The sequence below is a fragment of the Rattus norvegicus genome, chromosome 16, assembly GCF_036323735.1.
Source record: "Rattus norvegicus strain BN/NHsdMcwi chromosome 16, GRCr8, whole genome shotgun sequence".
NCBI classification, from domain to species: domain Eukaryota; kingdom Metazoa; phylum Chordata; class Mammalia; order Rodentia; family Muridae; genus Rattus; species Rattus norvegicus.
In genome coordinates, this window is record NC_086034.1 from 58,006,962 (window position 1) to 58,021,859 (window position 14,898).

The window sequence follows — 14,898 nt, forward strand, 5'->3', positions numbered from 1 at the left end:
ATGGGGTGGCAGGAAGCCGAAGCAACAGCTAAGAGTTCACGGCTTGTTCCACAAGTGGGAAGCAGAAACTACTAACTGCAAGTCTTGACACTTCAAAGCCCAGCCCTACTGACACACCCACTAACTCTCCCCACACAACCACCCACTGGGGACCAAGTATTCAAAAGCCGAGACTGATGGTGGTGAATATCTCATTCAAAGCATTGTGAGGTGGAGAGATTTGCCCTTTCCCCCATGACCTGGTTCTACAACCTGGTTCTAGGTGCCTCCCACATCAAGGGCTACTATTCTGAGAATGGCATTCTCTTTTCTTTGTCGTTTATGTACATCGAATGTTTTTAACCTGGCTACTTGAATTTCAGTTCTTTTACAAGAAAATCTACTGTGCTTCATTGTAATAACGAGGATGATCGGGTTTGGGGTCTTTTGTCTTGTTTTGGTTTTTAACAGCTTTCATACACTTTGGAGATCCAGCTACCACTCAGTGAGTTATGTCCACAAGGGTCTACCCTCAGCTGTTGGGTGTCCTTTTATGATAAACACAACGGCAGCAGATCTCAGTTCTAGAGGTACCATCTGTGTCTCCATAGCGCCCACCCACGGGGCATGGCCTGAGAGGCGGAAGTGACAGCATCTGAGTTGGCTTAGCTCAGGATGTAAACATCACAGGAGACATGGTATCTACAAGTTTAAATCTGAATTACTTTGGTGGAGTAACGACAAGAAGGCCCCAGCAAACTGCTATAACTTGTTTGGGAGATCTGTTTCTGGTGGTGACAGGACATCGGGGTACTATTTCCTCCCATGTGTTTGATTAGAAAGGACACATTGTTGGTGACTGTTGTCATTGGCAAAATTAAAGACAGCACTGGTATAAGTAGGCTTGATGTTACTGAGCAGTTTTTTAGGTCTCTAGAAAGATTGGCAAGTTCAAAGGATTAAGGCAAAAACAACCCAAAGGCCCATTAAAAAAAAAAAAAAAGCTACTGTTAAGGTAAAAGTGTAGGCTTGGCATCGTGGTGCATGCTTTAATCCCAGCAGCAGGGTTGCTGAAGTAGGCGTATGTCTGTGAGTTCAAGGCCAGTCTGGTACACACAGCAAATTCTAGGATAGTTAGAGCTATGTACAGACATAGTCTCAAAACCACCACCACCACCACCAACAACAACAACAGCAGCAACAACAACAATACCAACAGATAAGATTGAGATGTACCTCAGTTGGTTACCTGCCAGCCTACGATACATGGGGCATGCTGGATTCAGTCCCCAGCACTATATAGCCATGCATGGTGCCACTTACCTGCTATCCTAGAGTTTTAGAGGTAAAGGCAGGAGGGTTAAAACCTCAAACTCCTCCTTGAACACACAGAGAGCTTTATGTTTAAGCTAATGTTTGCTGACATAAGTAATCATGTTTTTGTTAGTCTGTATGAATTACTGCCACTGTTGACAGAACTTGTGGTGTGTGTGTGTGTGTGTGTGTGTGTGTGTGTGTGTGTGTGTGTGTGCGTGAAGACTCTCCTGTGTGTTGCAAGCAGTCTTTAGGCTCGATTGCACCTTGAGAAAATTACAAGTCAGGTGACTGATCTGAAGAGCAGGTGAGCTTAGGATGGGCTATTCTTGGAGACTTGGGGAGCAGAGTGTGAGAGAAGGTTCTAACACCTTCCTCACTTGCTGCTCCAAACTCCTCCTCTCCCTCCTGCCTTTGCCCTCATTGAGCCTGTCAATATGATAGCTCCCAGATGGCAAGCCTGGGCTACACCAGAGCCTCTTAAACTAACCGGCTATGTGGGCCTCCTGTTCTTTTCCTGCCTGTTCTCATAGCCTTGGTCCCCAGATTTGGTGTCATTGGGCCTCCTTCCTGACTTCTCTGCCTCAAGTTTGCCCCCTGAGATCTCCCTTCCTTTCACAGGGCCCGGCTCAGCACCATTCTGTTTCCTACAAGATAAAATCTTGCACAATGCACATCCCCTTGCTCCTGTTTCTGTTCCCAGCAGCTTTCTTTTACTTTGGGATGGGTGGGTATGTTGATAGACACAGGCTTTGGGGGCCTTCAGTCTCTGCCTCTATATTTTCTGGCTCTGTCTTCAGTTCCTGGCTACCTCCATTACTTACTTGTCTGCCACATGGGCAAAATCAGATAAGACTCTGCCCCTCTACCTAGGACACACTCTGCTTACAGCCCCATCCCACTGTGTACATGACTCCAGTATCTGATTATAATACCATTTAATAGCCCCAAGACTGGTGACACACTTCTGTCTGCTGCACAAGTTTCTGCTTAAAAAACAAAACAAAAAGTCAGATCAGTTTATTTAGATGCATTCTGTAGACAGCTACAGAATGAGCAGTAACCATTTAGATAACCATGGCGTATCTGGGCTCTCAGTTATGTTTGAAAACATTCCCATTGATTCTCATCTTAATACTTTAGTTTCATGATTGTTGCATGACAAAAAAAAATCCCATCAAATGCTAAGGAGATGCAGACCGCAACAGCCAGTACATGGTGCTCCCATTAGAACTTCCAGATGTGGATTGGTAATAGTGTAGGAGCTGGGACCTGTTGGGCTGTCTAGGCTGGTGGAGGTCCAGGTTGTCTTTCATTATCCCAGAGCAATGCTGTCCTCCAAGATGGTCCCTGCTGGGCCCCCAGTGTCTACTTGGCTTCCCTTGTTATGGTAGATTGGACCATATCAAAGTTGGACATGACAGCAACCCAACAGGAGAAAAAGAGTCAAAAGAGCGGACCCAAGAGTGAGAGTCCCACTCGTTCTTACAGTCAGGAATTCCATGAAGATACTAAGCTAACAGCTCTAATCTAAATACAGAGGACCTAGTGTAGACTCAGGTAGGTCCCATGTTTGTTGCTTCAATCTCTGTGGGCTCCTATGTGCCTCGCTTTGTTGGTTCAGAGGGCCTTGCTCTCCTAGTGTCTTCATCCCCTCTGGCTATTATGCTCCTTCTGGTTCCTCTTCCTCCAGGTTCCCTGAGCTCTGAGGGGAGGGATTTGATGCAGAGATCCCGTTTAGGTTATCTCCCACATAATGTCTGACTGACTGCATCTGTTTCCAACTCCTGCCAGAGGAAGCCTCTCCGATGATGACTGGAGAAGACACTGATCTATGAGTATGGAAGAATATCATATTAGGAATCATTGTATTGATTTTTTTTTTAAGACCAGCCATGTTTGATTTTTACCCTAGGTCTCTGGGCCATCTAGTCTCTGATTCTTAGTCACCCAAGCAGTGTTATACATTGGTTACTTTTCCTCAAGTAACCCTCAAATCAGATATTGGTTGGCTACTCCCAAAAGTTATGTGCCACCATTGCTGTAGCATATTTTGAGGGCAGAACAGATGGTAAGTCAAAGGTTGGTGTCCATGTTTATCTTTCAGTAGTCTGCAGAGTACCTACCTTTCTGCACCAAAGACACTAGAATATAGAGGTGGAGGCCCCATGTAGGCACCAGCCCTTACATTTCCAAGTTCAATGACTTGTATGGGTGTTGTCCTTGGTTATAGGACCCCACCTTTGGTATTTGAAGAGCAACCATTTGTCTTACCAATAGCCTGTGTTTTGGAATTTCCATGGGACCCCCTTTGCCAACAGCTCAGTTGAATGCAACCCAGTCCCACCACTGGCCATTGAGACTCCATATTCCCAAGGAGTCCTGAATAAGATTACCATCATACATTCCAAGAAATTTCCATTGCACTAGGTTTCCAAATGTCTCCCAATTCCAGCCATCTCTCTCCCACTCCATCTTCCTACCACTTGATCTCTAATCTCCTGCCCCCCCAGTCTGCTAGAGAAATCTATTCTAGTTCCACCTCCAAACCCCACTACCATACCTCTGCTCTTTACCTAACCTGATTCTACGGATTGTAACTTGGTTATCATTTACTTAATGTCTAATATATATTAGCAATATATGAGCACATATGAGCTCATATATTGAGCAAGTTAATACCATATTTATCTTTCTGGGTCCAGATCTCTGGGTGATTTTTCTCTGGTTCATTAGCCTGCACATTTCATGGTGTCATTATTTTAATAGCTGAGTAATTCTCCATTGTGCCAATGTACCACATTTGGTTTGTCCATTGTTCTATTGAGGGACGTCTAGGTTGTTTCACTTTGTGGCTATTTTAAATAGAGCCACCATGAACATAGTTGAGCAAGTGTCCTTGTGGTAGAATGGAGAGTCCTTTGGGTATATGCCCAAGAGTGGTATAATTGGACTCTGATGTAGATCGACTCCCAACTTTCTGAGGAACAGCCATATTGATTTCTAAAGTGTCTGTTCAAGTTTGCACTTGCACCAGCAATGGAGGAGTCTTCCTCTTGCTCCACATCCTCACCAGCAGAAGCCGTCACTTGCGTTACTGATCTTAGCCATTGTGGCAGATGTAAAATAGAATCTCATAGTTTTGATTTGCATTCCCTGAGGTCTGAGGGTGTTGAACATTTCTTTAAGCGTCTCTCAGCCATTTGAGTTTCCTCTATTGAGATTTTAGTTCTGCCACCCCTATTTTAATTGGGTTATTTGGTTTTTGAATATCTAGTTTCTTGATGTCTTTATATTTTGGATATTAGTTCTCTATCAGATGTGTAGTTGGTGAAAATCTTTTCCCATTCTGTAGGCATACAGAAACTTTTCAGTTTTAAGAGGTCCCATTCATTGTCTATCTTAGTGATTGTATTATTGGTGTTAGGTTCAAGAAGTTGTCTCTTACGCCAATGTGTTCAAGCCCCAGTTTCTCTTCTGTCAGCTTCAGTGTAGCTGGTTTTATATCTAGGTCTTTGACCTACATGGACTTGAGTTTTGACACTGTGATAAATATGGATCTATTTACATGTATTACATACGGTATACATGCAGACATCATGTAGACCAGCACCATTTGTTGAAGATGCTGTCTTCCAGTGTGTATTTCTGGCTTTATCAAATACCAGGAATCGATATGGGTATTGGATCAATGTCTGGATCTTAAATTCAATTCCATTGATCAACATGTCTGTTTTTATGCCAATACCATGAAGGTTTTATTATTAATGATCTGTATAAGTACAGCTTGAAATCAAGGATGGTGAGACCTCCGGCAGTTCTTTTGTTGTTCAGGGTTGTGTCTAGCTATCCTGGGTTTTTGTTCTTCCTTCTGAAGTGGTGGACTGTTCTTTCAAGGCCTGTTAAAGAATTATGTTGGATTTTTGATGGAGATTGCCTTGAGTGTGTAGATTGCTTTTGATAAGATGGCCATTTGATAAGATGATCATGGGAGATCTTTTCATCTACTGATCATCTTCTTCAGCTACTTTCTTTAAAGACTTGATTTTAAAAAAAAAAACATTTCTTTCACTTGGCTTAGAATTAGCCCAAGGTATTCTATTTGAGGCTATCGTGAAAGGTGTGGTTTCCCTGATTTCTTTTCTGCATTCATTTGTCATTTGTATATAGGAGGACTGCTGATTGTCTTTACTTTTTCGTATGTAGTTGCTTTGCAGCAAGTGCATTTCAGCAGAGTTCCCTGGTGGAATTTTGAGGGCCACTTATGTACACTATCATATCCTCTGCAAAGGAAAATACTTTGACTTCTTCCTTTCCAATATGTGTCCTCTTGATCTCCTTCAGTTGCCTTATTGTTCTAGCTAAAACTTCAAGTACTGTATTCAATAGACATGGCCAGAGTGGAGAACCTTGTCTTGTCCCTGATGTAGTGGAATTGTGAGCAGATGTTTTTGGTTAAAACTTTTTGGAGGCTTGCAAGGTGGCTCAGCAGGTAAAAAGCACCTGCCACCAAGCCTGAAGGCCTGGGCTCAATCCCAGGACCCACATCTTATACAAATCTGTGCATAAACAGTTTCGTTTTCCGGTTTGTGCTTTACCATTCTGAGGTTGTTAGTACTTGTAGACCAGAAGTGGCAGTGGTAGTTACTTTGTTGATAATTTTAATGTCTCAGATAAAGTGGATTCATTGAAGTCAAAACTTGATCTGTTAATACATTACATAGATATGATAAGCCAAACAGTTTATCTTTTTAAATACAGCCACATTATCAAAACAATAACATCCTCATCTGATAAATGTGTAAGGGCACACCAGGAGAGATGGCCAAAGTTTGCTTCCTATTATGCTAAATTTGTCGCATTGCGATAATTTCATGTAACCAGTAAATCCCACAGGGCTCAGGGGAAGCCCTGTGTCTTTTCATGTTACAAAGTAACCCGTCTGTATGAGCTTGGGGCACTGAGGATCACTAGAGATTTTCCTGTTCTCTCTCATCCTCTGGAATGGGGACAGGGAAGGACGTGTGAACTAGGTCATCAGCAGGATTGTTCTCCTAAGGGAGTACAGTATGTGGAGCGAAGATTGAGGTCACCGTGTGCTTGTCCAGCCCCAGACTCAGGGCACCCCACACAATGGAAGGTGTGTATTCTGGAAAAAATATATCGCGGTGTCATTTCCTCCTTAGTTGTCAATTTTGTTCAAGCCCTTAACAAAACCCAAGTTTAAACTCTCGTCTAGATTGCTCTAGGAAAGACTCTGGGTGGATTGTATTTTCTTGCTCTCTAAATGTTGTGTAAAGATTTAAGGGCTTAGAATTAGTTTTAATGATCTTGAAAACAATTTTCTCTACTTGTTTTATATTAATATTTGTGTAGATAATAGTTGCCCTGTCATTTTAAGTTATAAAAGTGGGTGCTGAGGAGATGGCTCTGTGGGTAAGAGTACTCCTTCCTATGCAAGCTTGAGAACTACATTTCAAACCCTCCTCACTTAACATTAGAACCTGCCATGCATGCCTGTACCCCAACATTAGCGGGGCAGTACAGAGAGAGAGAGACCCCAAGAGCTCCCAAGCCCGGGCAAGCTAGCTGAGCCGGCAAGTATAAGGTTCAGTGAGAAATATGGCCTCAAGGAAATGAAGTGGAAAGAGGACTGGGTGTCCTCCTCTGACCTCAATAGTCCCGTGCATGGGTACACAAGCCTGCAGGCACATGCATACACATATTCACCCACAGCACAGACACACACGCATTTTTAAAGAGCGAAACATATGAGAGTGATTTGAACTGTCCAATTATGTGGCTTCTAGTCCTTAGCCCAAGAAGGTGAACACTGTTAGTTTTCTATGCTGTACTTTGATGATGTATTTGTAAGTGCCCAGGAATACTAGTGAATACTTCTCTAGAATGTTAACATAAAAGATTGGCCTCATACTGGAAGATGTAGCTTACTGCTGGAGTGCCAAGTATGCAAGGCGCCAGTCTGATCCCTGACACTGTGGGGAAAAGGGAACAGGTGAGAGCTACCCCTCACACAGTCGTCCGTTAGTTTCAGAAGTCTGATAAGTTTGCTACATACATTTTGATTGATTCTATATGTAGTGATTTACATTGCTATTCAGCCCGATTTCCAGAGTGTATGAGGATAGCAGACGAGTCTGTTTATACCTGCGCCAGCCTTACCTTCCTGACAAAGGTACCTTTGGCTGCTCTGGAGGCTATGGCAGAGGACTAGGAATTTGAAGCTCGCCTGGCCTACGGAGAGATGGAATCTCAAAGAAGAGAGGAAAAGAGGAAATATTCTGAACTGTAAAAACTGCCATTGTTCTTAACCTATTGTGTGGCAAATATAATTTCTTAGAACATTTTACTGGCTAATTTTCGGTCAACTTGACACAACCTAGAGTCATCTGAGACAAGGAAGCCTCGACTGAGAAAATGCCTCTGTAAGATCAGGCTGTGGGGCATTTCCATAATTAATTCTTAGTTACTGGGAGGGCCCAGCCCATTGTGGGTGGTGCCATCCCTGGGCTGGTGGTCCTGGATGCTATAAGAAAGCAGGCCGAGCAAGCCAAAGGCAGTAAGACAGTAAGCAGCATCCCCCATGGCATTCGGGCTTCTGCCCAATTTGAGTTCCTGTCTTGACTTACCCCAGTGATGAACTGTTATGTGGGCGTGTAAGTAAATAACCCCTCCTCCCCAAGTTGATTCGGTCATGGTGTTACAGCAATTGTAACTCTAAAAGGCAACTGTTAAGGAACTGATACACAGAGAATATAGATACACTGTTAAATATTTATGGTTCTGTCATTAATATAGTAAGTGATTCATAATTTATTTTTCTGGCCTATTTTATCTTGGCAATATCAAGCTAAGTACGGTCTGCATCTAGAGACGTGGCAGTTGGTGACAAGCAGCTTGGACACTCCAGCCAGTAAAGAAAGAATGGCATTTTCCTGGTCTCCAAGTGCCGTAAGACACAGTGGGAATCTTAGTCCATTTTAAACTGAGGCTTAGCAAACCTTAGGAACTGTTTCACTACCTAAAGCAGTCACAGGAAGCAAGGACACGTTTACCTGATACTTAAACTACTGTTTTGAATGTAACTTATACTTAAATATTATTTTTAGTGTAAGCAAGAACCATTGGCTCTTGGAACACTGTACAGATTGTGTCTCTTTCCTGTCTTCTAAGCACTCTTGGATGATGATAGTTTGTGGATCCTTGAAAAAGGAGAGGAAAACTTGGCTGCTCAAAAAGTTCTGTCAAACTTGTCAGCGCTGAATGCAGACGGCGCCACGGGGACTGCTTGTCACAATAAGAAAACATTTATTTTCTTTTTTCTTTTTTTAGTTTTGTGTGCCTTTTTCTCCATGTTTGTTTTGATTGTTGGGCCTGTTTATTTCCAGACCCTAAGCAGTTATGCTTCCTGCTTTACCCAGAGCAACTTGATGTTTGGAATGCTTCCAACACTGAAGAGAAGATTTTCATGTAAAAACGAGTTATTCCCAGGGCACAGCATGGGAAGTGAACAGTCTCTTCAAACTTAGATGAATCCAGACTAGTAGAATGTGTTTGAGAATTATGTATTATTTTTTAATCATTCATTTGTACTACTTTTGGAACCAAGTTTGCACTTAATGTAAAAATGAAGCAATGTATTCAGGCATACAGTGCTCTGTACGGTAACCTCGGAGGAGCAAAGTGCGGGACCTCCAGTGTATATGCTGGTTTATTAGATTCGGGGTGACTTCTGCAGTAGACGTAGCAATAACCAGAAAGACAGCAAGGAAGACAACTCTGGGAGGCGTTTGTGGAGAGGGAACAGGAGGGAAGGTGAAGGGGCTCCTGGGGAGTGGGAGGATTTTGGGGTGGGGGAGGAGGATCAGCAAGCAACTGTGAGGAACTTACTAAAATGTAAACATCGTCTATGAAATACTATAACGGAACCTGTTACTTAGCATGCTAACAAACAAATTTGCCCCTGTGTTTGGAGGCAGCGTCTCAGTGTGCATCCTCAGTCAGCCTACAACAGCTGGGTAGACCAAGCTATCTTGGAACTCACAGAGATCCACCTGCCTCTGCCCACCAAGGGCTAGGACTAAAAGTGTGAGCCACTGTGCCCCGTCTAATGAATTTTTTAAAAAGGAAAATGCAGGAGGAAAGAGTTCTTCAATAATTTGAAAATTTTCCCTGTGTGTATCCTATGATTTCTCTTTTAAAAATCTCTGCCTTTTAATCATACCTTTTCACCTTCTGTTTGAAAACATGAAGGGATTTAAACTGCACTACTGTCTAGTTTCAGCATTTGCTACTTCTCCAAAATGCAAAACCAGTTGAGAATATAGTGTGTCTTAGTTCTGCTTACTGTAAAATTGTCTTGTACTTTGTTCAGCCTGTGTCATGAATACAATGCCACTCTTTTTTCTCCCAGAATAATTTACTGCATTACTATGATAATCAGATTCACATACCCTCCCCCTCTCACACACACACACACACACACACACACACACACACACACACACACACACACACACACACGGGCACATGGGCACAGATAAAAATGTCATAAGCCAATCTCTCTGAATGTAGATGGAGAAGTTCCTGATGAAATACTAGCCAACTGAATTCAAGATCATATAAAAAACATCATTCATTCTGATCAAGTTGATTTCACCTCAGAGATTTAGGGATGGGTCAGCATACAAGAATCAATAAATGTAATTCATCTCACAAATAGACTCAAAGACAGAAATCGCAGGATTACCCCAACAGACACAGAAAAAGGCCTTTGACTTTCAGATTTCTCTGCCAATTTAACTGGAAGAGTAAAAACTATAAAGTGGTTGGCTTACGTGCATAACTCCACCCTGAGAACTAAAGCCATTGGCCTGTTTATGAATTCCCACCCATCCTGATCCCTGATCAACTCCAGCCTGCCTCTGTGTGCATGGTTCAGATCCTCTGTGTGGTGTAGAAGGCTGGTTTTGAACCCATGTGGCAGGGATTATACAAATTAGCCTCACACATCTTTGTGCCTTCTTTCCTTCCTCTTGCAGTTGAAAAAGGCAGGCAGAAAAACCCCAGAAGCCTGTGCATCCAGACGCAGACAGCTCCAGATGTGCTGTCCACCGAAAGGACCCTTGAGTTGGCTGATTACAAGACAAAATGTGAAAATCAAAGTGGATTTATCTTGCACCTCAAGCAGCTTCTCTCCTGTGGTAATACCAAGTTTGAAGCACTCACAGTCGTGATCCAGCACCTCCTGTCTGAGGTAAGGCTATCAACCCTGACTGGTGGGGGAAGAGGATGCTCAGACTTGTCCTAGAAATATGTTTATGTTAATGACTGGAAGACCTGGTCTCTCCTCCCTCCCTCCCTCCCTCTCCCCCGCCCCCTCTCTCCACCCCAATCTGTGTGTGTGTGTGTGTGTGTGTGTGTGTGTGTGTACGCATGCTTGCACACCCATGTGTGTTTATGGTGGAGACTAGAGAAGAATCACATCATTTATTCCCTGGAAGCCATCTACCTTCATTTCCAGACAGAGTTTCTCACAGGCCTAGTTGCTCATGCTGGCCAATGAGCAAATCCCAGAAATCTGCCTGTCCCGTCCGACATCCCCAGTACTCCAGTACACAAAACTGTGCCTGGCTTTTTAAAGGGTCCTAGAGGTGAAACTGAGGAATCTGTGCTTATGACTGAGCTATTCCCAGACCCCAAACTATACTTTTATCACTCGTTCCACACTTGTGTCAGTCTCTAGCATGTGGGGTTACAATAATTTTCTGTTATCTTCCCTCCCTTTTCTTGTGTGTGGTGCACACACGTGTGTACATGTTGGTCGGTGCAGGTGCCCATGCATGCAGAGGCTAGAGCTGAGTCCTCTAGCGCTGTCCATCTTACATTTTGAGACACGGTTTCTCACTGAACCTTTAACGGGAAGTTTCAGTCAGGATGGCTGCTGAGGTAGTGGGTTCCCATGATCCACCTGTCTTCATCTTCCAAGGCTGAAGTTACAGGCACTCCCTACCATGCCTGGCTTTTTACGTGGGTATTGAGGATTTGAACTGGGGTCCACTTGCTTTTACAGCAAGCACTCCTAACTGCTGAGTCATCTCCTATGAGTATTTTCTTCGTGCTCCCCTTTCCCTCCCAGAGACTCTTCACTGGGAAGATGGTGGTGAAAAGTTAATTATCTGTGCTATTTTATAAAACTCCGGACGTACAATAGTATGAAGGTTTCACTCCACTTACTTTTTTGTCTAAATTATATACACTTTCCCACATGGTGAATGCTTCGGAAAATGAAGTTGCCCTTCCTTCGAAGGCCATCCTGTTCCGACCCTGCTGATCACTGGGTTCGGATAGCTCCTTTGTGCTTCCAGCCTTTTCTCTGCAATTCATCCCAACCACTGCTAACAGTTGCACCTTGGCAGGGCAGTCCATCCTGTTGTCTGACCTCTAGTAGTTCTCCACTGTCCACGGGTGATCTGATGTGGTCGACTGCACATTGAGCCTCTATAAAATAATCAGTGTGAATGGAGCAATAGGTGTCTAAGTTTTTAAACACATATTTCAAGACTTAGAATAAAAATACACATATATTATTGATATTTTCTATTGATTAGATTGTATTTATTTGAGCCCAGTAAAAGACTATTAAAATTAACTTTTAAAAAATGTGCCTGCTGGGAAATTATTAAATTATGTATATTTGTTAGGAATGATTCAGATTTATTAACTTGGACTATAGCATTTTATAATTTGACATTAGTGTCCTTTTAAATGTGACCCTCACTGCCCAATGCTCAGCTGTGAAAGAACAGCAGGAGGGGGTTAGCATTTTGTTAGTAATACCCGGCACTTAGTAAGGACTTATTTATCTTTTTTAAATGCTTATCCTATCGATAACGAATGGGAATTTACAAATAAAACCAAGGCGCAGAGTTCAGTGACTCCAGACAGCAAGCCGTGTCAATCCTGACCAGGCTTCCCCCAGATTCCTGCATGCTCCGACCTCCATATGGAGCATCCGTGAGTCACGGCCTGCGCCCAGTGCACACAGACTGATTCTATGGACAGCGAAGGTCCAGTGCTAGCTGAATCAAGCAGGCAGCCCTGCCTTCGCTGGTCCTCCGCGAGCAAAGATCCAGGAATGCACCTGAGAAGGAAGTAGGAATCTCCCATCCGACTCTTAGTCTTGAGGGACCGCTTTCCGAAAGGGTATCCTACAGAGTATGCATATGTAGTGTTAACAACATGAGACATTTTGGCCCAGATGGAGTGGTCCCTACACCCAATCCATGAAGCTCATCGGGTGCTCAGGTGAGAAACGAATGGATGTAGCAGCACTTAATTACAATGGCCCTGGGTTTGGAATGCAACCTGATATACCATATACCCTTAATGAGTTTCAAGAACTTTTTAAAAAGATCCTTGGATATTTGGATCCATTGCTATTGGGTAAGGCAGAACATCCTGGCAGGAAGCAAGTGATGGAGCCATGGCTCAGGCCATCATAGACCTGGTGAAGAGAGAGAGAAAGGAAGAGACCAGGCACAAAATATACCCTTTAAAGCCCCACTTTAAGTAACTTACTTCCAATAAGGCTCTATCTCCTAACAGCCCATTCAGCTCTGACCTCTAACCCACTACCGATGAAGTTAGCATCCTCATGGACTCTTGGTAGGACTAGCATGCTGGGGTGTCAAGCCTTCGGTGCCTGAATATTCCTATCCAAACTACCACAGAAAGGCTCTGTAAAGGGGGCCTTAATATCCAGCCCAGGAGCCCGCCTCCTTAAGGAGACCCCTGGGGCTTCTAGCTCTGCCCACACTTTTACCTACCCTCTGGACTCCACTAGGACCTCACACTTCCCTTTTGTTTTCTAGATGATAAACCTCCTCACTCTGTGCCTTAAAAAAAAGAGTAGTATATTTTATTATTTTAGGTGTTTGCTACAAGTTAGCCTTGGCACCACTGATATGCAGTGCCCACAGAAGCCAGAAGAGGGAACTGGAATTACAGTTGTAAGCTGCCCTGTAGCTGCTGAGAACTGAACCTGGGGTCCTCTGGGAGAGCAAGCCAGTGCTCTTAACCACTGGGTCACTTCTCCAGAAGAAAGTTCACTGAGAGCAGAGTCTGCCTCCATTCTCCCTTGTGAAACCACCCCAAGAATTGTAGTTGACGCTTCATACAGTATCTGAGCGGACAAGTGAAAGGCAAGGGTGGAACGGCAGATACGTCTTACAGATGCACACAGAGTCCCCATGTAGATGGTCTTCACTCCTTTCATTTTAATCCCTCAGTGAATGTTCACTAGCTGTCTAGTGTGTACAAAGCACTGTTACGAAACAGCAGAGAGAGAGAAAGACTTGGATGGGGAAAGTTGAGCAAGTAAAATCCCCTTAACCCTTTCCTTCTCTTGTGCCCACTGTCGAAACATTTGGACACTATTAGCCAGCATTGCTGTTTTTACCCTAGGGTCTCTAGGCATCTATCTTGGTGAGGTAAAACCAGTCCAGATAGGATTTTTGTTGTTTGCATATAGAATCTAACTAGGCCAGTACCTACCAAAAAAAAAAAGAAGTTAGGTTTTAAATGATGCTAACAGTCCACATCTCAGATTTAAAGGCGGGGGTTGGGGGGAGGTGTCCATAGTGCTAAAAGTACCATGTGGATGATATGAGGAAATCAGACGTAGCCACGTCTGAACTGTCTGATGCAGCTTGTTCCTGTAAAATGTCCCGAATTGCTGATGCCATTCCATAGCCAACAGAAGTCAGGCACACTGGTGGGCCGACAGCCAGCCACTAAGTGCTTGCTTGCATCCCAGCGACCCTAATTAAATTACGGAGAATCCCATCTTTTTTCCTTATAGCGTTTCATATATTTAATGCATGAGTATGAAAGCGTCTTTGTGTGGGTTCCCACTTTTCTCTCTAGTCTCACTGTGTGTGTGGGGTGGGGGGAGGGGCCTGCATGTTATAGTACAAAGATAATCAAATAAACCTCTTCTCTGGATTATAAATGGTTTATCATCTATGACAGAGACACTAACCTAAGCAGTGGGGAAAAAAATTGTCTCTAGCTGCCAGAATGTATTTTATCATCTGGGAGTAAATCATAAGTACATTGAAAGGGCAAGTAACCCAGACAGTCATGCAGAAACTAACAGAATGTCTGCCAGAGTCTGGGCTCTATGGTCTGCATTTTTAGTAGATCATAGTAAAGCCCTGGGTTTCCCATCGTCCTGCACTTGTGTCAGATGATGTCATCTGCTTTGATTGATGACCGAAGAATTGGTCCTGGACATTCCCCACCCCCACCCCTTAAGTACCAGGCTCCTTGAAGGCAGGAGCTATGTCTTAATTTTCTTACATATCATTATGGTATATGATATAGAATGTGCTTAGTTACATGGGTAATAACTCATGATTCTGAAAGATAAATGTCCCTTCTGGGTATCTGGGGGAAGGGATGCTGTCTCTGATACTTGGGTTCCAGAAAGTGTATGAAATGAGTCAGGTTAAGAAAGCCAGTCATCCGAAGAGGGTATCGTGGACAAGATCCTGAGGAAGGAAGGATAGCTTGAATAGAAGC

The 14,898-nt window shown here is 43.5% G+C and overlaps 1 protein-coding gene across 8 annotated transcripts in view; it reads left to right on the forward strand.

The window, feature by feature from the left end:
• Positions 1 to 14,898, forward strand: part of Mtus1 (microtubule associated scaffold protein 1) — a 145,476-nt gene that overhangs the window by 100,971 nt on the left and 29,607 nt on the right. For all 8 annotated transcript variants that reach the window (XM_006253181.5, NM_001395000.1, XM_063275428.1 and 5 more), the window contains one exon: positions 10,356 to 10,570. In XM_006253181.5, coding sequence (XP_006253243.1) covers positions 10,356 to 10,570 — 215 coding nt within the window. The remainder of the gene's footprint in view (positions 1 to 10,355; positions 10,571 to 14,898) is intronic.